We start from the raw sequence: 24,629 nt of genomic DNA, 5'->3' as shown, positions 1-24,629 counted from the left end.
AAAAAAAAAAAAACTTAGCCTGGTTCTAACTGTAGTATAATATCAAATATCAACTTGCATTTTTTATATTGTTATTTAGAGTTATTATTAAAAGAAAATATAGAAAAAAACGAAGCATTCAAAAGTCACAGGTAATAAATTTATTCTAAATTACAAACTGAGGGGTGCCCGGGTGGCTCAGTTAGTTAAGCATTTGACTTTGGCTCAGGTAATGATCTCACCATTTGTTGGTTTGAGTGCCCTGTCAGGCTCTGTGCTGACAGCTCAGAGCCTAGAATCTGCTTCAGATTCTGTGTCTCCTTCTCTCTTGCCCCTCGCCAGCTCACACTCTGTCTTGCTCAAAAATAAATAAAAACATTTTTAAAAATTAAAATAAAAATACAAACTGAATTAGCATGTGTACCTAAACAACTTGGCTGGGAAAAATAAACAATAAGTGGCTCTATGTAGACAGGAATATACTCAATGAAAATTTAAGAATATGGAGTAAAATTCTTAATTTATAGTAAAGCTTTAAAAATGGATTTTATCCAGACTCCTTGATAGGTTTTAGAATTCCAAATCAAGGCTGGAAGGGTGTGACTCTAATGGTCAGAATGAACTCTCATCATACATAGGTACTCTCTCGAGATTTCACAGCACTGACATTTTACACTATTGAGCTTTGATAATAAAGATTTGGCTGAAAGAGATAGCCAGCCTGCAAGATATCTTTTAAGTTCTTCTTCCCTAAGCCCCACTTCTCCTTTTCCTTTAAAAGACAATTCACCTACCCCCCACTTGAGCAATTTTTTCCCTCGTGTTTCCAGCCATGCTCTTAGTAGCTCTAACTTCTGCACTACCTGTGCTGTTTACTACAACATCTGTACAACTCTCTCTTTTAAGTGTTCTCCTACTAATCTATCTCTCCCACTGATTTCTATCTTACTTAACTGTCCATCCTGGATGTCTGTCCCTGCATGCCTAAGCATTTACCAAATATTTGAAGAAGGAGGTGAGGGCAGAAAGAAGCACGGAAATATTCCCTCCAAGGAAATCTTGATATCCAGAGTGCTCCTTCTTCTTGGAGTGATAATTTGCATTGACTATTAATAGAATACTTCTGCATTTGAAATCTTTCATTCCTTAGCAACCATATATTCTAGAGTTATAAACTTAGTCCTGATTTCAAATTTTTGTCTCATTGTCAGACCATGTCAGATTATGTCCTGGTGTCTGTTTAGTTCCAAAATATGGTTACCATACCCACTCTGCCTGTTTGGTTTGTTTGTGTTTTCTCAGCACACATTCTTTCCCTAAGGAATGTAAACGGAAGCTCTGTTATTTTAGCCTCTTAAAACAGCAGTGGTTAATCCAACCATCAAACTGTTGCTGGAGATCTAACTAGTCAGTTGGAAAGTGGCATTTAAACTCTTTTAACAGCTCAGTGCAAACGCTTTAAAAGAATTAAGGCTTTGTAGGAAGAAATTTTGTGTGAATTTTATTCCTGTTCCCCACTGCACATTACTACCTCATTTCTTTTCTGTTGTATACAGGTTACTAGGCTGTTTTTCCTCTTGTTCAGCTCGCCAGTATAAGAGTTCCATTATTTGCTTACTGAAACAAGTGACACTCCCTGGCCTTTATCTATACAGGGCCCAAACTTTGATCTTTAAACTGGTGGGTTTCATGCCCTGAAGACTTTTCATAATAATCCTTTAATAAATCAAATATCATCACTATGTCTATAAAAAGAAGCATCATTTCCAAGAAAAATAGTTCAACTTGAGCTCTTGGTTCTTCTTTTGGATTCTGTCCCATCAAATACCCTTTTCTATCTTCAGTCCCCTTCATCATTATCTTTATGACCCCATCCTATAACTGTATTCAACATTTTGTTAAAAGAAAAAATAGCATTTAAAAAAAACCCAACTTATTTGGTACTATCTTCTCATTGATATCTTGCTAATATCTTTTCTTCTCTTCAAAATATTATTTTTAATGTTTGTTTATTTTTGAGAGAGAGAGAGCACGAGTAGGGAAGGGGCACAGAGAGAAAGGGAGATACAGAATCTGAAGCCAGCTTCAAGCTTCATGCTGTCAGCACAGAGCCCGACACAAGGCTTGAACTCATGAGCTGTGAGATCATGACCTGAGCCAAAGTCAGACACTTAACCAACTGAGCCACCCAGGCACCCCACTTCTTTTGACCATCGAACTGTTCACAGCATAAATGTAAAATTTACAGCCTCCTTATTTCTTAAATATTCGTCCACTCTAGATGCTCCACTGAGCATCTAGTTTGATCTCCAATAATTTTCTTTATTCAACCATCCTGCATTCACTTTTGTTTTCTCAAGCTCTTCATTCCTTGTTTCTCTAGAGATTACCTTCTCCTAGCTCTCCTATTTTTATGCCTATCATTTGTCTCTCTTTTGATGACTTCTCTTCCTCTATATACTCTTTAAATATCAGTGCCCTTCAATTCTCTCTTCCTTATCTCCTTTTATTCACTCTGTCCTCTCTTGAGCAATCACATCCACACATATGTCTTCAATTCCAACCCTATGTTAGTGACCCCCCAAATTTATATCTACAGCTTCAACAGGATGCTTGAGCATCATGTCTATGTTCCCACATGCCTACTGACCTTTTCTATTTGGATGACCTAAATGTCAGCATATCAAAAAGTGAAGTTATCACCTGCCCATCCTTAATTTATGTTAACTTAATGTCTCAAACTATATTGATAGCATGCCGTTATTTAAGGCAGAAATGTGAAAATCATCTTTGACTTTTCTTTGCCTTCTACCTTCCATATGCACTTGGATACCAAATATGACTGATAATATCTCAAATATTTTCTCCATCTCTCCCATCCTCTTCAATTTCTGATGCCAAATTATTCTCATCTAGAATATAATGCAATCACTTCCAGATTGTGTTGTTTTCTCTTTTATTCCATCCTCCTAACTATTCCTAGAGTTGTTTTAATAAAGACCAAACCTGCTGACCCCACTAGTTGGCTTCAACAAGGGAAGTGCTTAAAATAATTTATCACAATCTTATCTGTGCTATGATTTTTTTAATATCACTTCTCTCCAACCCTTCTATTTGACCAGAATTTATCTAATCTAAAATGGCTAGCTCAACTTAAAATATATGATTGAGAAATCACTGAACATTCCCTAGTGAATCCAGCAGGAAATTGCTCTCCTTGGAATGCCCTCAATCACCTTGCAGAGCTATGGCATTCAGCATGGGTATCGTGGAGTGTTGTTTCAAATTGGAAAACTATGTATGGTCTTCTGTATTGCAAGAAAAAAAAAAAAAGTGCCCCAGGTCCACCAATGCTACTCTGTCTTTTGTTTCCTTTTTTTATTCCTGTTCAGATGGACCCTCCTTAGGAACTTGTAAGACCATTTTAAGAGACAGACTATGACTTTTTTTTCCTGCCATTCAGATTTGCATGAACTGTTATGCTAGAGTATTATCAGTTATATAAATTCATGCCTCTAACTTCTTGGCTTGGAAAGTTGAACATCAGTAGCTGTCTCTCATCCTAATTAGAGAGTATGCAGTAAATCCAACTGTCATTGTGCTTCATATCAACTGAATGCCTTTGAGATATATTAAGTTAGGCTCTTCAGCCTAGACAACCAAAGAGGGAAAAAAAGCCTTTCCTTTTTCTTTGTACTTAAAAAAAAAATACTATACCTTCAGACCTCCTGTGAGTGGTAAGACCCATTCTTTTCTCTTAGTCTAAACATTCCCCCCCTTTTCACCTACAACACATAGACTAAACCTCTACTCTATGGGTTTATAACAAGTGTTGTCCTTATAACCACAGAATTTTAGAACTAGAATGAACTTCAGAAACCATATATTACAATTCCCCCTCTTTTATAAGTGGGAAAACCAAGGCCTGGAAAATGTGGACACATGAGGACTGGGAAGCATCAGTCTAAGAAGCCATATTTTTTAAAGAAATTCTCTTCAGAAAATGCTCCTTAAAAAATAAAATAAGTACAATAACTCGATTGAAAAGGAACGTTGGGCTTAATAGCTCCATCTATTGGATGACTACCGACGAAACTGGACAGAGTAGGATTAAGTGAGGAGAAGAAAAGAGACACAAAATTTATGTTCAGAATTTATTCTAGAAAAAACGGCCTTTCTGCCCTGTTTCACTCTGTCTTTTGCATTCTGCTACTCACATTACTGCATCCATCCACCATTCACATCACCAGACTGTGAATACAGTCTGTTCAATCAACTGAAATGAGTACCTGTTGAACATTAATCAATAGAGACAGAATTCCCTCAGTGAGGCATTTGCATGAGGTGCCCGAGGACCCTTTCAATTAAGTAGAAGAAGAAGGGGGATTGGCTGGGTTAGAGAAGTAAGTTTTCCAGTTTGCATTGATTTATGGTTAGTGAAGGCAAGCATCAACAGTCAAAGAGGATCACAAGACAGGAAAATAGGTCTATTATAGAAAATGGCAGTTAAGCTCTATGTTTTTCTCCCTTCTGGCTGTAACTTGAATTCTCTCTCAAGTTCTTTTAAGGTTCAGACACAGGTCAGTTTAAATAGAGACCTGATGACACAGGAGTGACCCTATGATTTCTTGGGAGTGCTCTGGGCAATGAGGATAACAAGCAGTACCTGCCTGAGTCTTTATTTCATCCTGACATGGGTCACCCATCCAGAAACTTCTCAACCTAATAGATGGCACCTTTTCTTAATTTCACAAGCTTAGCAGTTAGCTGAACTTTTTGTGGTAGTACCGCTAGATTCTTAATCATACTTATTAAATTACCTCCATGCAATTTGCCCTTCTGGCCCTCATTATTCTTTTAACTATTAAGTCTGATTTGTTAAAAGCAGTCATAGAGATGGTTTGGAGGGGAAAGAAAGCAGGCAATAGCAACATGCCTTCAAAATACAAGGCCACTACTTCAAGCATTCAGTTCCCCTTGTTATCTGCTGCCATAAAACTAAAAATAGCTGCTTGCTTTTACTGAATTCATTCAAATGATATCCCACCTTTGAGCTCTATTACACATGAAGAGACTTAGAAGTTTCAGTTTATTTTTGAATTGTTGCAGGATAAGATATAACAATTACAGCTTTCATTTAAAGGATATTTTCAAATTTGCAAAGTGTTGGGGGGGTTCCACTCCCAAACCTTAATACTTTAATTGTCCTGACTTCATTAATAAGCTTCCTGTCTCAACTCCTATTCCTACAGATTCAGTAAATATAAGTGGCAACAACAGACCGTTCTATGAAATAGAATTGCTTTAAAAAAACAATTTTGGAACTAAAAGGAAGAGATGACTAGTTTAAATTGTTTATTTTATTATCTAAGACATCTGATACATACTTTATAATTTACTTTTTAATGGCTAGAAAGGAGATGAAAACAGTAGACCAATTCTCACTAACGTATTACCTAGTGAGTGATATCTCTATTTACATTAAGGAGAAAAGGTGAAATAGATTAGAAACATGAACATAAAGCTTAACTTCTGTACAAGTCTAGAATTTTAAAAAATTCTGAATATTTGTTTATTATTGCAAATTGATCACCTATGTTTTTGGATCACTACATTCCTTAATGCCTGTACCATTGCAGGCTGTCTCTGGGTCCCTTCCAACATGCCAAATCGTTTGTCTTCTCCAGATTCAAAACATTTTAAGTAGGTCAGTGAGGTGTGTGGCACAGCTAAGACAAAGGAGCCTTCTGAGCCATCTCCTAATTAGCTGGTTGCTGTTCTAAAAGCACAGAGCAGTGATTCTCAATATATGGTTCCCTGCGCAGTAGCTTCAGCATCAGCTGGGAATTTGTTAGGAATGCAGGTCATCAGGCTCGACCCAAGACCTACAGAATCAAAAAGTCTGGGGCTGGAATTCAGCAACGTGTGTTGATTAATCAGCTACCCAGGTGGTTCTGATACATGCTAAAGTTACAGAACTACTAGTGTGAAGCATTATTTCCTTTAAAGCAGTGCTCTTCAACCTGCTGTTGCCAGCAAGTATCATGCTGAAAGAATAATGCCAAGTAACATATGATAGGGGTTAATTTCTGTCCTCTCTGGTGGGCATTTGCTTAGCTGAAGACTACGTCCTTACCGCTAATCGGTTTTACAATGAATTTCAATCAGCGGCATGCTTATCCTTTTGGTCAGATGCAGTTTCTAACTCATTAAATTCATCATTAAAAAATGAAAAAGGATACAGATAAGGCTTTTCTGAAACAAAACAATAGTTACGTTGCTCATTAAAATATACCCGTTTGGGATGGGTGGGGTTCTGTTTCAGATTCCATGGCCCTGTTCAGGAAAGTCTACCACAGTGAAATGAGTCAAGAGATTCAGTTCTTTTGGAGACACAGCAATGAAAATACTACTACTACTGTATCTAATTAGTCTGTTTTGTGGCCAGCAGGGTAAGAGAATCTAGCTAACAAACACCCCTAGTCCCCCAGTCTTAATGATGGCTGACTGCTAAAGCTAACATCTCAAGTACTGTCAGTAAGTTAGCAGGCTTATGGATAATTATGCATTCTACCACTCAGGATGATTGCACCAATGCAATACTGTGAAGGAGTAATGCCTCTTCTGCTTACACAGCATGGTCATAATTTTTCTAAATCAATTACTACAAGTTCTCCAGAGTTTCATAACCAATATCTTATGACTTCCTGAAATGAAATGAAACTTTGGATCATCTGATTTTCCTTTTCATGTATTTACACAAATTAGATTGCAGGGCAAAGAAATGCAACTGAGTCCTTTTCAAAGGCTAGGGCAATATATTTTCATGAAAAAATCAATACAGGGTGTATATATTTATTTGCAATTTCTATGAGCTGAATTAGACTCATAAAATAATTAAGTTATTAAAGTAATGTAAGCCAAAGTATATATGTTTTTCTTTTAAGGTATTTCAGCTATTAGAGAATAATAAAATGATCATTCCCCAATAACGAAAATTACTACCTAGCATTCTGATAATCGTTTTGCTGTTACTGTGTTATAAAGGGACCGATACTGCAGTATGGGGATCGTGGTGCACATAATTTAACTTCTAGCTCAAGTCAATCCATATTGTGGGGTGGCTACTGTATCCATCTTAGGATAGTATGTCCCCAACCAATATGCACATAAAGAATCACATGATATACTTTATTAAAAAGAAAACATGCTCCAGGCCTCATTCTTAAGGTTATATTTTGCTCTATGGCTTTTGTGACTTATTGTATTTTTTATATTCTCTACAGTAATCACAAATTTATTATGCCAAAACATGGTCCCAAGTTTTATGCAAAGAAGCATGTCAGAAAGTCACAATAGAGGAGAAAAAAAAATTAGCGGTTTTCTTCTCTCTTTTCTTTTTAAATAGGGCACTAGAAAAAAACCAATGTGCCCACATGGTCTCCAGTGTATCATACATGCAGGTGGTAACAGTGTGCACAAGGATTCCTTTTGGAGCCACTGACGACAGCATCACACCAAGACTGACAGAGTGTTAGGTCATGTCTCCAACAAGGACTCCATTAAGAGAGTGGTTTTTTTCCCACCTAAAAAAGGTTTTAAATATTATTTCCATTTCCAGAAGTAAAAGAGGCTGATCCTGAAAGGAGACAGCAGCTGCCCCAACAGCGGCGGGGCTAAAGCGGCAGAGAGCTGCAGCATCAGGCAGCCGGGCCTGCACTTTGCAGATGGTAAGAGAGGCAAGCCAGGCCGCTGCTAAGAGCCAGCTAATAAACACATAGTAACCCTTTTAGAGCACGTGCACCAGCAAGTAACCATTTGCTAATTAGATTTTTTGTAGCACGAAGGGCACACCCTAGCACAAGTGGTAGGGGACAATGATAAGAAACTCCTAAAAAGAAGAACTAGATTGGGAAGCTTCCCTTAGCAATACCAGTCATGCTTTTATATGACTCCTTCCACTGTGAGATGAAAACTGGCATCAATACACATTGCATTACCTTTAAAGGCCACCGGACACGCCCATATTAAGTGCTGTATAAACTTCTCATATCAAAGGGCAAATTCTGTCATTCTCAATAAAATCTTCTTTCATCTTTATGGAAGCTCCAAGTTAAAGAGTCCATTTAGATGCTGCCCTTTGTAGATAACTGGATTGGGGGGGGGCTCTGCCCATAATTTTGAGATTCTGGTGCCCAGAGGAGGCTGAGTGTAGCAACTAGCAATTCTAACATCACGATTCTTTTCTCTCCTTTCTCTCTGGAGGCTGAATGTTAACCCACACTTGGGTTCAGGTCTTGTTTCCTCTTGACATTTCATCAGTCCCAATGCCAATGCTAACTGGGCTGGCCCAACACTTTTTTATATTTTTTGGTAACAGATGACTAGATGAAAATGGAAAATATAAAATAATAAAAAGTTGTGCAGAGAAGGGAGACAGAACATCGAAGGATGACAAGGAGAGGGAGGGAAGGGATGAATAATATTTAAATGCAAGAAAAGAAAAGAACTAGGATCCATGCTCTTCTATCAAATTACATTGTTAGAAACTAGATATTCATTTCATTCATTTACTTGATTTTTTCCTTTAAATTATGTATGAGAGTTTAGCACTTGGCCTTGCAAATGTCATAAATGTAGGTGCCACCAACCTTAGAATTTCCATCTTCATTGTGTTCTCCAGTAAGAAGAGCTGTGTGATTTAGCTATAGAGTTGTAGCTAAATTTATAATGTGAAACTGATACATTTCAAACTGGCAATTTTATGTGGAGTAAAGAATCCCTTCTTGTTTGGTGGACAAGATGCCCCACAACATTTTTGCTTAGCAGGTAGCTTGGCCTACATAGCTTCCTTAAGTACCGGTTTAATCTGTCTTGTTAATATTCAGCTCAGCAGTGTATGATGCACCTCAGAATTCAACCATGGAATAGTAAGGAAATAGAAGTAGCATTAGGAGAAATTCCTGGAAATACTGCATTTTAAATAGGACTTTATCCTTACGTGATATATGGTCTTTAAAAGTCAGTAAAAGGACACAAAACTTCCCACAAGAAATCAGTTATTTCTTCACAATGTTTCGAACAGTAAGTGAACCTAAAGTCTGAATATAAAAACATCACTAAAATTAAAAAGGGCATCTCCAGCTCTGATCCCCAATTGCTTGTGTTCACCTAATTCTGCAGAATAATTCAAAAGCAAGATTGATGCCCTCACACTGTAAAAGGCACTAATACACCAAAGGGAATGGAGTCTTATTTTAAACAAAATAAAATGATACTGCAGTTTAAAAATGAGAGTTCATTTTCGAAGTAGTGAATCTCCACACACATATCCTAGTGCTTCTGAAATGCAAGTTTAGTTTTCAAAAGACCGAGTCTCTACGATGGCAAGAAAAGACATTGGAGGGAGGAAACGTCCAAATGTCTCCGTGGGGTTAAAAGCAGCATCACGTGAAGAAGCCCAATCGTAAAAGAAGCATTTTCAGCCTTGTACACTTAGAAATAAAAGGGTCCTTTGCTTTGAAATCCAACCTTACTTCACATATATCTCTTACCCTTACCACAATAAGGAACACAATAACTAAAATCCTCAACAGAAATGTCTGTACATTCTAGTGGCCCATGGAGTCATTTTCGGGAGGAGGAGTGGTGTGAGAACGCCAACTGCATGAGCCCTTCCTCCTCAGCACCAACTCGGGTCCCCCAGTCCCCGGATGCTCATGTCGGTCTGTGGAAGAAGCACTGTGGCAAAAGCAGGAGGCAGGTGCACAAATAATATTTCACTGTCTGCTTGATCCAAACGAGCAAATGAGAATAAATAAGAAGTGCGATGATCTTTAGGTTTGGGGGAAAACAGCCAGGAAAAGGATAAGATGCTTACTATCACAAACCTCATAAAAGAATCTTTCTCCTTCTTTCTTCTGCTCAGGGAAATGCAAGTCAAGGATGTTGGACAAAGACACGACACATTACAGACACAGCACATAACACATTTTGACAGAGATTTTTAGATGTGAACAATAAACTGATGCATCAAAAATCACTAGCGCCACAAAGCACATTGCAGAGCAAACACCAATATCAATTTGACATTGTGCAATATGGTGGAAAAAAATTCACAGTTTGTAGAATTTTACAGATCATTAGCATATAAGATTTGTAGATATAGGACTCTATGTATACACACTACAAAAGGCTACTTACCATCTCCCCCTTCCCATTCACACTTCTAATGCATTCACTTAAGCAGTCTGTTGTGTGTAATGGTCACCTCATCATTAATGATATTTCATATTATTGTCACATCCTATTCTTCTGTTAACCCTTGTAAAAATCTTGATTATGACACTTTCCATAGCAAAGAGCTGTGCTGCTAATGACTTTTAAGCAGATATTTGGTGAATGCAGGCATAAAAATATACCCACCTCTTTTCCTCCCATGGATTCAAACATTTTTTCCAGCTGGACCCGCAGTTGTTGAATATTGTTCATCAATATACAGGGCTTGAAGTAAAGCAAACAACACGGAAAGGTAGTGTGAGAATCCTTTATACATGGAATTATTGAATGAGTTTACAATGATCACTGAAGTCCTATTATATTTGGCAAATAGAATAATTCTGCTACTTTTATTACACTTTTTAAGAGTTAAGAATGGGAAGGGGAAATATTGCCACTTGGGGAGTACAATTTAATAATATATCCAGACATCAAACCACTGCGGACGTACTGCTACTATTTCTTTTCCTCTTAACATTGAGCCAAAATCTGTTTTAAAGTTTTACTTTAAGATATCAGTTTAACTTTTCCATTGTTTCACCATTTATTAAACAAAATCACCATCTGAATTTTAAAAACCCAAGGGGGAGAAAGAAAATAAAAAAGACACCTTCAATAGATTCTCTTTGGCTGGAGATAAAGTCCACACATTGGTATTCAAGGCCCTTAGTTATCAGGCTCCAAACCAGGTTTTGCTTCCCTTCTCTGTCTTCTGCAGGTAACTTTCCCCTCTAAGCAGCTTCTTCCTCCTAAAAACACCTGTGCTTTTCAGACGCTGACTTGGCTTGTGGGCTTTTCACTTGAACCTCTTTGCCTATTTGAATCATCCTATCATTCCAGATTCGAGCTTTCTCTTTCCCAGGCTATACCTCTTGTCACTCACTTCACATTTGTTTTATTTAACTTTATATTTATATTGCTTTTCACTGTCTCACTCACTGACCTTAAATGCACTGTACATGCTGCTGTGTCTTCTGCTTTTTCTTACTCCCATAGTACTGCACAAAGCCTTCCACATAATATATGTTTAAAAATGTTTTTGACTCTGTGTTTCCAAGGAGTCAGAAATATAATAACATAGAGATAGAAGGCTCTGTGACAGGGGTAGATGTGGTCTTACAATGATAGAAATTAATTTATAATTGGAAAATAGAATTCAGAATAGTTAGAGAATAATTAACATTTGTTGCATACTGATTCTGAAAAGCCAGTTGATCGGGTGGAAAAAAACTGTGAAAGAAAGGAAAGTGGATGTATCTTTCAAGTTGCTGGGAAATGAGCCAATAGTGAATTAGAGGCATAGAAAGGACTTACAGGACATCAGAGAGGTGTTAGCACTCATCAGTGGAAAGATTTTATTAATGCTTTAACCACATTACTGACCTTTGAAAAACTTTCTACTTGATTCTTAAAGTGACCACAACTTAACTTTGATTTATGAAAACAATTTTAAACTTTGACTCTGTCCCCTTGATTCTGGTCACATAAATATTTTATGTCTCTAACACAGATATCTGAGATTATCTGCCATACCTTCTGTTCAGTAGGCTGACCCACCACTTTCCACCAATGATTCTGACGCCCAGCTGTGCTGAGAACCACCTGATCTAAGTTCATCCTTTCCACTACATGTGTGGTCAAAACTTCCAGGGGATTCAGCATCTTGACCCTAAGGTAACAAATTGAATCCTCACGAAGGGATAGAATCATTGGAATTTTCTTTCCTTTTTTTTTTTTTTTTATTATTGCAAAGGGAAAAGATTTGGCGTGAATTTGGCACTCTTACCAGGGAAAAAACCAAGGTCAAAAAAAAAAAAAACCCAAAAACAAAAACCAAAATCTATGACACTTAATGAGAAGCAGGAAGAGTACATGGGTGAAGGTTGTATCCTTCTGCTCCCCATGGGTCTGAGGTACCGAGGTGGTCTCTTCTATGATTATTTGATAATAACATTCAAGTTTATCTTTTTTGGCACATACAACAGTACTTTGGTGATACTTGTATAAGCAAAAGCCAACCTCCAAACCTTTTTATATGACCATTTCCAATAGAAAAGAACAACTAAGATACAAAGTGGACTATGGGCTCACTTAGCATGGATCACTACTGACCCCAGGTCAGGCTGCATAAAAAAATGCAATTATTCAGAAAGAGATAAAAATAAATGAGACTCCTCTTTCATTAAGCTTTCTCTGACTTTGAAATGTTCAAATATGAATTTTATTTAATCAGTTTACCAAATCACTACTGTGAACTAAATCTACTTTAAAGCTAATCTGGAAACAGCTTTTAAGCACCTCCATAGTCATTGGAAACAAAATACTACCATGTACTGGAAAGGAGACATTAAGCCAATTCAGAAGTATCATTTGTTGATGGGTTTAGTTAGATAAAAGAATCTATGTTCAGGTTGTAGTCTTTTTATTTGTATATAATTTGTCTTTTCCCCTAAAAGTATCAGAAAGTGAGTTATGGTGGGACTATGATCATTTCTACATCACTTAATGGGTGTTTCTCAGTTGAAAAAATATTTTCAAAAATATTCAAAATCAAGTAATTCTGATTTATATATGTTGCTTTGCTGTATTTTGGAGTCTTAGGACAACAGATTGAAACACTTGTGACCCATTTTCAATTTAAAACAAAATTTTCTAACTTAAAAAAATTATTCTGTTACAGACATTTTAACTATCATCTTTAACTCTGACCCCTAGGAAAGCATATGTTATGGTTATCTCTTAAAGGGTATCTTTTATTTATTTTTTATAGAGAGAGAGAGAGTGTGAGAGCAAGCAAGCACACAAGCAGGGGAAAGGGGCAGAAGGAGTCAGAGACAGACAGAGAGAGAGAGAGAGAGAGAGAGAGAGAGAGAGAGAGGGAGGGAGGGAGGGAGAGAGAATCTTAAGCAGGCTCCATGCTCGGCACAGAGGAGGACACAGGGCTTGATCCCAAGACCTTGGGATCATGACCTGAGCATAATTCAAAAGTCAGATGCTCAAGTGACTAAACCACTGAGGTGCCCTGTATGTCCTTCTTTAAGAATTTCTAGATCAATTTGCAGAAGCAGTCTGTATACAGGCATACATATACTGAGGTATAAGAAAATGTTTAATGTTCTTGATACTGAAAGAAACCTGTAATAGTTGTTTGTACAGGCAGAAATGTACAAAGGAACCTCTTCAATTTATCTCAACTGAAAGCATAACTAAGCAAGTAATTGCTGTTCTTTCATGGAAAAGCTAAAATGATGCTTGGCATTTGAATCAGAGCCTAGACTCATTAAAGATACCAAGAACTAGAAAAGAAGAGCATTAAGGAAAAAAGTTCCTGCGCTATAATATTTGCAAGAGTATTCTCTTTTTTATAAATACTTGATTTTGAAAAGTATAAAGTATATAGACAAAATACAAAAAGCAAACTAATAATCATTGATTTATCATTTTTTTCTCCAATGTTCTTAAAAATAAAATGTACTATAGAATGTTAACTCATAATACAGTGAAAGTCTGCAGGAGTCTTTTAATGCTAATTTTCTTTTCTGAATGATAACAAATATCCTTGGTAATTCATAACTACCTTTCAAAATGTTCAACCTGACTATCTTAATATAATCAGAAATTTTACTGAAATTATCCGGCACCGTTTTTGATTTTCCACATAATCTGTTTCCAATGCATTATAAATTTAATTATAAATATATGCTTTCAGTAAATAAATATATTGTCTATTAGAGTATTTATAACCAATGGCAGTTAGAAATCACTGCTGGGTATCTGGTAGATTTCATAAAATTTCTAGGCAGCACATTAATTTAAGGGAAAGAAATATCTTCTGGGATCCTTGAGAACCATTGAGACTGACATATTAATGAGCTGTCAGCAGAGATCAATGAGGTTTCAGCAGGAATGGTCTTTTAGGCTTGCCTGATAGTGGGAACTAAGTTTATAAGTGGGGGCGGGGAGAGAAACTGGGTTTCCTCTTAAAAAACCTAGTACTAACTTTTGTAATATATTTTTTTCAGTGTTTAAAAAGATTCCTATAATGTTACCAATATATTTCTCCTAATATTACATATGGTGAATAGGAAAGATTTCACCTTCTACCACAGAATAAACACTGATTATCCTCCAAATCACTTTAGTTCATGTTACTTCCATTTGAACCTTTTATTAGGTTGCACTGCTGGTTTGATTGAATCTATAAAGGTTTTCTCAATCATCCAAAACATAAAAAGGCTAAGTTAATAACTTAGAGTAGAAATCAGAATCATTTCTTTCTTCAACTATCTTTCTCAATGTATTTGAAAACCAAAAGATAAATCATACTTGATCTGGAACTGGAGCCCAAGCTATACTTTTTGTGTCAATATAAACAGGTTTTTAATTCCTAGTTCTCAGCTGCAATGTTTTATGATGTGGTTGTTAATTGTTTATGTGAATCTTGTTCTCATGATCATGGAAAACCACAAGTTGGCTGAGCTTGAGGTGCTCTTAACCTGTCTCCGATTTTGTACTGTAACCAGTTCAGGACTCCTGGAGAAGTTCTCAAACTATTTCTCGAGATTTCTATTCCCTATAATCCTTGAAAACAGAAGGAAAACCGAAATTTCTCCTGCTTACCTATTAGTTTGAAAAAGTACATCTCAATGGGAAAACATGAAGGTAGAGACGGTTTTACTTACCAGGTTTTCCTTATCGCAGTATGAACTGAAATCGCTTGATACAATTGCAGCATACCGAAGCAGTACTTTATTGATTGTCTAGAGGAAAAAGTTTAAAATGTATCCCATTAAATGTATCCAGTTATGCCCAGACTATCCAGTTTAATGCTAATCAGGCCAACTTTTCGTTTCTTTTTCAGCTACAAGAGGGCCATAAGCAGTGATTAAATCTAAATCCTTGCCAAAAGAAGGATCTCAAACTATTATGTTTAGATGATAATTTGTGATATTTCTGAGTACATGTGAAAGATATTCCACATGAGTTCATTCCATTTTAATACAATCCACTCTAGCATAAAATTATCTTTAAGATTTTATTTTCAAGTAATCTTGTGGAGCTCAAACTTATGACCCGAGATCAAGAATCTCATGCTCCACTGACGGAGCCAGCCAGGTGCCCCATAAATTTCTTTATTCTAACTTGACTAAATACTCAGAAGATACATCTTCTACAGTTATAGGTGGCGTCAGGGCATTCCTGTACAAGTCACTTATTAATGGATATTTTCAGTAATGTTCTATCAGTAGCCTTACTCATACGAAGACCACTTCTGAAAACCTAAAACTTCAGCTTCTGTTGTATCACACTATTTCAGTACATTTACCTTTAAGTTACTAAATTATTTATTGATGCATTATTTTCTAAAAAAATATTGCCCAATTTTTGCCTTCTTTCTGTTCTCTTCATCCTAATTCCACATTTTCCTTCTCCATGTAAGAACTGTTTCTGAGCTGAAGGATGCCCTCTGCTTCCACTAATTATGCAAAAATAAGGAAAAACACAGTTAAATTTTATTTCAGTTAAAGATATATTGATCAATTTGTACCCTACTACTTCTGCTTACATGGCTTGAATCATCCTAAGCCAAATGTGGACATGATTTTCTTAGGAGAGAAAGCAATAACTGTAGACATATACTATCTCTTCTTATCTAAAAGCAAGAAAAAAAAGTTTTATTTTCTTTTTTGTATAACATTTATCTGCATTTTCTTTGCATGGCTCAAAATGACTCAGGAAACATTCTAAGCATCTCTCTTTCAGCTTAACTCCCTAATCTATAAGCCTGAATTCACCAAATGTAACTATGAACATGCTTTACAGATGTTTAACACCACAATAAAAGCCTGAAATTAGGGATAACATGCAGAAAGAAAATTGATATTTTGTGGAAGCACAAAGCATGTCGCTAGCGTCATTTTAAATAGAAAGTTGGCCTTGGAAAATATAAAATCTTACAAAGCAGAAGATCAATATATCTAGGAAACCAGATGGCTGATCAGAATGAAGTCTCTTCTAAATGCAGCTGTTCAAATTTTACTCTAGATATAATGCTGAAAATTACTTTGGGACTTACCTGAAAAGTACTAATTCTCTTGTATATATGAATACTGCTTTCAATTTGCAGGTTCTAATGACAGTGTAAGCCCTAAGAATCATTTCACTGTGTTGTACAAACAAAAACAAAGTCTGACTTGAGAAGCTTGTTGCAACTCAAGACATTACAGATTGCTCCAGATGAAGTTTGGAGAGGGGAATCCAGATATTCAATTCAGATTCTTCTCAAGGTGTCCCCCACAGTCTGACATTTGACTCTTTTCTACAGGAAAACCCTAGTCTGTTGAATTCCCACTTAGGGACAACTGATCCTAGGATGTCCTATCCACTAACCTACAGATGCCAACAGTGAGCAAGTTAGAAGGAGCTGTGGGTGAGGCCTCGTCCCCGTAGGAGTTGTGGATACGCTGGCTATACTAACACCCATTTCTTTACTAACATACAAAGCATACGTGAATGACAGGCTTCATGTACATTTTAGAGACAACTGAAATTTTACTCTGATTCACTCAACAAAGTAAAACCTTATCAGGTCTTAGTTCCTTAATACTAGTAAGCAGTTCCCTTGAAACAAGCCTTCCTAAGACACGTCTCCAGCTGTGCCTTAAGCTTTGCCTAGGAACTTGCTCGAAGCACCAGTTCTCTGGTACTACTCCAGGTCCACTGAGTCACCAATTCTTGTGTTTGTTAATAAGGCCTCCAAGCTGATTCTGTTGCAAGCTAACGTTTGAAAGCCACAGGCCTACCTAACGTAGAGAGGGGATGAGGTGAACTCTCCAGAGAGAACCTGTTGATGGAAGGTGTACCTAGCGAAGCCTGGAAGATAGAACGTCCTTCTGAGTGTGTGAACTTAGCTCAGGATTTTATCTTTGTGGGGCTCTTAGGCTTCAGAAATGGGGACAGCAGAGAGAGAAAAAGGCAAGAGTCCAACATAAGCTGTTTCCCTTCTGTACTACAATAAAATATAGTTTATTTGGAGAGATAGTCACAAGGTGTACATGATTCTCTTATGGATGCAGTATAGGAACTGCCATTCAAAGAGCCCCAGGTGAAATAAAATGAATTCTAGTAGGATTGTGGCAATGCAGCCAGGGATTCTCTGCATTTTAAGGATTAAATAGGATGACTCAAATATTTCCCATCTACAATCTGCTCTCATTTGATATGCGGCTACTGGTATTACTAAGTGAGATAGCTATCCATTCACCAAAGTCATGACGATCTCCTGAGCTAATGCCATGCTTTTAGAAGTGGGCTAAATACCCTGTCAATACCATCTTTAGGTCCATCTAGGGTATTATTCTTGCAATCAGTAAAATAAGAACCCTGGTTCAAAATCCATCTTTTCAGCCACACTTTATTTATGGAACATTCAGTATAAGTACAAAGCATGGAGGACAAGTATAGTATCTGGTAAGTGACATGAGAAATGCCACTTCAGTGGTTCATAGCACTGTATTTTGATGCATGCAGTGTAAGATACAATCCGGGAGTTGCCTAGGTTTGGCTCAAAGGTTAAAAATAAATGGTGAGTTTCTGCTCTCTGACTTATCAGTTGATTTGTGATGATACCTGACTGTGAAGGAAGGATAACTTAGTGGCACTTTATCCATACATTTTCTATCTAGTAGGGTGTCTTGTTTGAGTTATGTAAACTTTCTAAGCTTGTTTTATCATTTTAGCAATTAGGAAAAATAATAGTATCTGTGTCATGGAGTTGTAGTGAAGAATAAGCAAGACAATATACATAAAATGATAAGTACATAGTAATGTTCAATTAATTATCATCAGTAAGTTTGAAAATTACGATTACAGGGGCACCTGGGTGGCTCAGTTGGTTAAGCAGCTGACTTCAGTTCAGGTCATAATCTCACGGCTCATGGGTTTGAGCCCCGCATTGAGCGAGCTCTGTGCTGACAGCTAAGAGCCTGGTGCCTGTTTCAGATTATGTGTCTCCTGCTCTCTTTGCCCCTCCCCGACTCATGCTCTGTTTCTCTTTGTCTCAATAATATTTAAGAACATAAAAATTAGTAAAAAAAAAAAAAAGAATAAATATAAAATTATGATTACATTCCCAAAGAACAAGGATTCTGATTCGCCATAGTGTTTCTAGTCTCTGGAAACACAATAAAAAACAAACAAACAAAACAGCCAGAATCATAGCCAAAACTCAGTATTTGTTGGTTTGTTTTTAATAATGAAGGTATCATTACTTCATATCACTATTTTTTTTTAAAATAAACTGGTATACTTTTCAAGACCTGCAGTACATAGAAATGCTCACTACCCACATGCACTCTTTACCTCTCATCAGAGCTATGAAATGGGAAGCATTTGTTTGGCATATTCAGTCTTACATCTGCTTTCATAAAAACAAATCATCCCTTTAAGTTCCACTTTAGAATGCTAAATCTTCCCAAATGTTTGCAGTTATCATTTATGAGGTCCTTTCTCTGAGAGATGGTTTAAATCAATGTAAGTCCAAGGAAGAGAATATGATTTCAATATTCTGACATGAGGATTCTAATTCTAAGAAGGATAGGGTTTTCAAGACCATTGGTCACATGTGATGAAAAAATACAGATTCCAATAGTCTGATGTGACTGAGAAATATCTAATTATATTAAAATCATTCCAACAAAATAGAATTTATTTTTCAATGAAATTGCCCATTTCTACTTTCCCAGAAACCTTTTTTTCCCTCATATTATTTCCTTGTGATAATAATTGGGTGGTATTGAATTTACATGGATTGAACATATTTTAGTTACTAAAGAAAATACTTTTATTGTGCCAATAAAAGCTCAGATTTTCTCAGTGACACATGGAGCCTAATTCTTTTAGACACAGAATCCGAAGCCAACTGCTGGCTCTGAGCTGTCAGCACAGAGCCTAACACGAACCCACAGACCATGGGCTATGAGATCATGACCTGAGTTGAAGTCAAATGCTCAACCGACTGAGCCACCCAGGCACCCCACACAGAGCCTCATTCTTTTTTCCTCACTTCAAAGAATGTGTTTTCCTGTGTGATTCTAACATAACCCTCTTTGTAATCTCCCACTTCTTCATACTTTCCCCCAGCCCACTTGGTTATCCTTCAGGCAGTCTGAACACAGCTGGGTGAGGTTCACAGCTGCAGAAAGATCAACTACCAAGGAGCGGAGGGTGGTCTGGAGGCCAAGGCCTTAAGCCCTCATGAAGCTTCCATTCTGCTGTCAATGCTCCCATGCCTCTGGCTTACATAGTCTGCTACATGACCACTCTGAGGGTGAATCCTAGTCACCTTTCCCATGGCATGCACAATTATAAGAGTATGTCACTAAATATATTGGCTCTGAGATTATTAAACTCTCAAAGGACCCTTCTTCCACAAGTTCCAGAGTTCCAAGAATAGCATGTGACACACTTTTTTCAACAGTATCCCTAATGACTCCATTTCATTCTTCTTTTGGCAGACACCTAAAATGCAGCTGCTTGTCAAGAAAAGACTTACTTAGAGAATTTTTTTTTAGAATAATTCTCCCACAGAGCTTACTGAAGATTTCACCCCATTGGGAGGTTGAAATTGACTGTTTCCAAAATTGTCCTCTAGGGATGATCAAGTTAAATGATTTTTAGCTATTATCATTAGAAGTGGGAGGTTAAGTTAGCCTACCTAATTAACAGATATAAATACTAGTGTTCAAAATACTTGATGGAACACAAATAATGTAATACAGTTTAGGCTGACAGTTTACATATATATATATATATATATATATAGTGGAGGAAGAGATCTCAAGAGTACATAATCTGACTGATCAAAATCAGTCTGTCAACTAAGAAAGCTACATTTCCTAAAAACAGAATGAAGGGCTCAGACTCATACCACAGTTACTGGCAGATTTGAAATCAGAACTCTGTTGCCATGACTCCAAGTCTAATAGACTTTTCATTATAGTATGGTGTCTGTTAAAAATACTTGCAATTTAAATATGAAATGCCAAGTCTTATTTTCAGCTAAGAAGCACCATATCTGAAATAATTTAGTCATCCGTAGTAGTTCCTTCAATGGTACAAACAAGTGAATCACTAATGTGAAAAACACATAGATTTTTTAAAGATGATAAGTTTATACTTAATAAACAAGAAGGGCAGAAAGAAAGGCAGATGACAAGCCTGGAAACAGAACCTATTGGTACTAGAATTAGAAATTAAATTGGGGTATTGGTGTCAGAGAAGAGTAATGTGACAAACAATAGCATTTGTCAAATTCTGTGCAAGAAAATAATAAATGCCACCATCCCAGAAAAGTTATGATTCACTCCATTTAACCTACCTTTGCAAATCTTCTCATTAAGTGTGATAATGCTTCAGGATTAGGGCATTCCAGTTTCTTGATAATCTCAAAGCTCTGATTAAGCTGAGCAAAGACATCAACCACCGAACAAGAGAAGAGGGCATGATCAGATGTCTGCTGGAACTGAGGGGAGAGAAGGTGAAACCATACCAGTAAGCACATTAGAGGGACAGTGGAGAGAGTCAATTCATGTAAATAAGTGAATCTCCTGTATCATCTACCTTCATTTCATGGGCCTTCACTCATCATTTAATAAAATGCTTACCCATTTCAAAATCATTCACCTCCTTTCCTGGAAAATGTATTAGAACTAATACCAGAGACAGGCTCCTATCAGTTGGTTTTTCCATTTCTGCATTGAGAGACTACTTCTCTCAGGCCCCATAGATATGAGGATAGGTTAGCAAGCCTATTGTTCAAGACTTTTAAATTGTTCTGGAGGGATTTGCAGGGTGTTTGCTCCTAATCTTGAAATCCTGAAAAAGTTTCAGGACCAGGAAGTTTGGATTAAGCCTAGGGAACTTGTAGATTCAGATCAACTGAGGAGAAAAAGTACTCTTGGAAGAAAAGGGGTGACTCATTTTTTTTAAACAATTCCCTAGGGTTCCTATCTTCCCTTGAAAGTTGTGTTTTGCATTTATTTTGGTTATTAGAGGATTAAAATAAAATTAATAACAAAGAGCCTAACAATTCCCATTATTGTAAAAGTGAATAGTGCTAATGAATCTTGACAGTAAGTAATCTTAAAGTAATTTAAACTCACTCCATCTTTTTTGTCTCTTCCTAGTGCTCCGTGAAGGAACTCCATTGACACGTCTTCATTTTCATCTAGCCACTGCATGACAAAAGGCTCAAACCACCTAAAAATTAATAATAATGTTACATACCATAAAAGATGTCATTTGCACAAAATTAACCATGAACTCTACTCTTTCCTTATATGAGAGTAATTCAGGATCTAAAACTCTCTTTTCATTCCCTTTTTGTTAGTTCTGTTTCCTCAGAGACCTTTAGCTTTATGTGATCAAATACATCCCTCTTTATTTACTTTCAATGTCTATCTCTTTCTTGGCTCTTCCCATGCTTTTTAAAATAAACTTAATACCCAATCTCTACCCTACAATTCCACTTACAATTCAAAATTTTATAAAATGTAGATCCTGTGTGCTGTGTCTGCTATTATGCCCTTCTCTCACTTTGTAGTCCTTTGCTGTTAGGCTTCCGCCCAGACTGACTAGTTTTTTGTAACTCATCCTGGGTGCTCACTTCTGACTTGTGATCTGTAATCCATCTGCAGTTGGGTTTTGTGAATGTCAAAGTTTCAAAGTCCTTTTTTCAATGTGGAGGTGCAAGTGCAAAGCATCCTTTATTTTAGAAGATGATCCTTCTCCCCACTGCCTTGAATTGGCATCACGGGTACACATCAGGTAACAGCATATGTGGGTTTGTCTCTAGACTACTTTGTCCTTCTATTGGTCTATGTGTCAGACACTAACACCACACATTTAATAGCTGAGCTGTATCTTTTGAATAAGTCTTGGTAACTGATAGTGCAGCTCTCAAGGTTTTGTTTTGTTTTTTTTTTCCTTCCTCTTCAAGATTGTCTTGGCTATTCTTAGCCCTTCGTATTTCTACATACATTTTTTGGGTGAATTTGTCAATTTACACAAAAATATCTGCTGGGTTTTTATGGGATTGCATTAAGTCAAGAAGTCTGTAAGTCAATGGGGGGAGAACTACTGTCTGAACAATAGTGCACATTTTAAGAGCATTGTCTATATTATTTAAGTTCATCTGAAATGTCTCTTAGTAACATGTCTCTAAGTTCTAGGTGCCCAAGGTAGAAGGTTTGCACATCTTTCATCCCATGTGTTTCTCATGATTTTATGATATTTAAAAAGGCTTATATGCAATGTTTTAATTGCCTGTGGTTATTATATATAAAAATTTAATTACTTTTATATAGACTTATTTTATTCTTTTTAATTCTATTAGTTACCCTGTATTTTTTTTTTGGGTTTTTCTAGATGCACAATTATGTCATACACAGATATTGACAGCATCAATATATGCTTTTCCAATCCTTATATATTTTTATTCCTTTCTAATTGTATTATACTGTAGAGCACATTTAGTATAGTGTTAAATAAAGGCAATGTTATCAGCTATCAGTGTCATGTTTTTTTATCTTAGGGGGAAATGTTCAAAATAGTATCAATAAGCATAATGTTTGCAGAGAAAGGTGATCAAGGTGACAGAATGGGAAGATCCTGAGCTTTCACTCTCTCAAAGACACATCAAAATCTACAATTACATGTACAATAGAACTATCTCAGAGAATAAAGTGAGGAATAACAGAACAGATATTATACAATTAAGGATGTAAAGAAAAAGCCACATGGAGACAGCTAAGACAGGTGGAGAGGTGGTCTGGTCAGGACTGATACCTGCCAGTGTAACAACCCACCAGGGGAGGGGACAGGGCTATAACTGTCCCTCCCTGAGAAATAAGGGGTCTGAGTCCCACATTAGGCTTCAGAGCCCAGGCAACCTCATTAGGAAAATGAGCACCCACAACATGTCTTTGGGAACCAGCAGGGCTGAGATCCCAAAGAGCCAGAGAGCAGCAGAAAATGGAAACTCTACTCTTAAAGGACGTGTATTCAATCTCACGTACAGTCAGTCTCAGCACATAGGCAGCAGTTTGAAAAGCACCTGTGTTACCTGTGAAGGAGATTCAACGACTAATTTTACAGCATGTGTCAGAAGGGCGAGGTTCTGTTGGACTGGTTTGGAAAGAGAAGCCTGGCAGTCACCATTTTCTTTTCACTTCTATTTAGTTGGCCTAGCCCTGGTGGGCACCATTTCTGACACTCTCCAGCTACTGTGTTAGCATCAAGTGCCCCACCCTGCAGACTCCCCACTAGCACCTACTGCCCCACCCTACCGATTCCCTACCTAATCCCCTCCTCTGGCCTGGCACTCTTCCCAAGTGGCTTCCCACACTACCACATAGGGCAGGAGACCTCAACCAGTAGTGGGGACCCTTCCAAGAAACCCCCTTCCCCACCACCATCGGTGGCCAGCACTGGGGCTCCCTCCAAAAACGCTTCCTAGGTTTGGGGGCATCCCCAAGCAATAGAACACCTGCGACAGTTGCAGCCAGACCTCATAGCCAGTCAGACCTCACAGTCAACCACAACAGAGGCCTGGCCCACCTACTGGTGTGCCCACAGCTTTTATAGCTGGGCCTTGCAGCTTTTCATGCCAGGGCAAACTCTGTACACCAGCACCCCTGGAACATTCACAACCTGGTTCTTCAGCTACACAGGTCAGATTCAAGTCACACTCACCAGCATCCCCACAGCAGTTGTACTGGGGCATAACAGAGTTGTACCAAAAGACAGACCTCCACATAAGCAATTGTGCATGTGCACGTAAACACACACACACACACACACACACACACACACACACACAGCTCCAGACAGAGCAAGAGAGTGCATACAGCCTACTCTGTGCATGTATCCCACAGGATACCCCTGGGAAGTGACCAGTGGAGTTTACAATACTGGGCCCCACAGCATACTTCTGCATAAAGCTCCTCCTTCAGGGCTAGTATCTAAAATCTACAAGGAATTCACCAAACTCCACACTCAAAAAACAAATAATCCAGTGAAGAAATGGGCAGAAGACATGAACAGACACTTCTCTAAAGAGGACATCCAGATGGCCAACAGACATATGAAATGATGCTCAGTGTCACTCATTATCAGGGAAATACAAATCAAAACCACACTGAGATACTACCTCATACCAGTCAGAGTGGCTAAAATGAACAAATCAAGAGTCTATAGATGCTGGCAAGGGTGTGGAGAGACGGGCACCCTCCTACACTGTTGGTGGGAATGTAAACTGATGCAGCCGCTCTGGAAAACAGTGTGGAGGTTCCTTAAAAAACTATCGATAGAAC

General features: G+C 37.5%; 1 protein-coding gene across 1 annotated transcript in view; it reads right to left on the bottom strand.

Moving 5' to 3' along the window:
• Nucleotides 1–24,629, bottom strand: part of UNC13C (unc-13 homolog C) — a 593,765-nt gene that overhangs the window by 104,779 nt on the left and 464,357 nt on the right. Inside the window, exons 23-26 of the mRNA XM_029952367.1 lie at nucleotides 21,420–21,516; nucleotides 20,636–20,779; nucleotides 14,940–15,017; nucleotides 10,405–10,482 (exon numbers count right to left, since the gene is read on the bottom strand). Of these exons, the coding sequence (XP_029808227.1) occupies nucleotides 10,405–10,482; nucleotides 14,940–15,017; nucleotides 20,636–20,779; nucleotides 21,420–21,516 (397 nt within the window). The remainder of the gene's footprint in view (nucleotides 1–10,404; nucleotides 10,483–14,939; nucleotides 15,018–20,635; nucleotides 20,780–21,419; nucleotides 21,517–24,629) is intronic.

Source organism: Suricata suricatta, chromosome 9 (genome assembly GCF_006229205.1).
Source record: "Suricata suricatta isolate VVHF042 chromosome 9, meerkat_22Aug2017_6uvM2_HiC, whole genome shotgun sequence".
Taxonomy (NCBI): domain Eukaryota; kingdom Metazoa; phylum Chordata; class Mammalia; order Carnivora; family Herpestidae; genus Suricata; species Suricata suricatta.
This window is presented reverse-complemented; position numbering and strand designations above follow the sequence as displayed.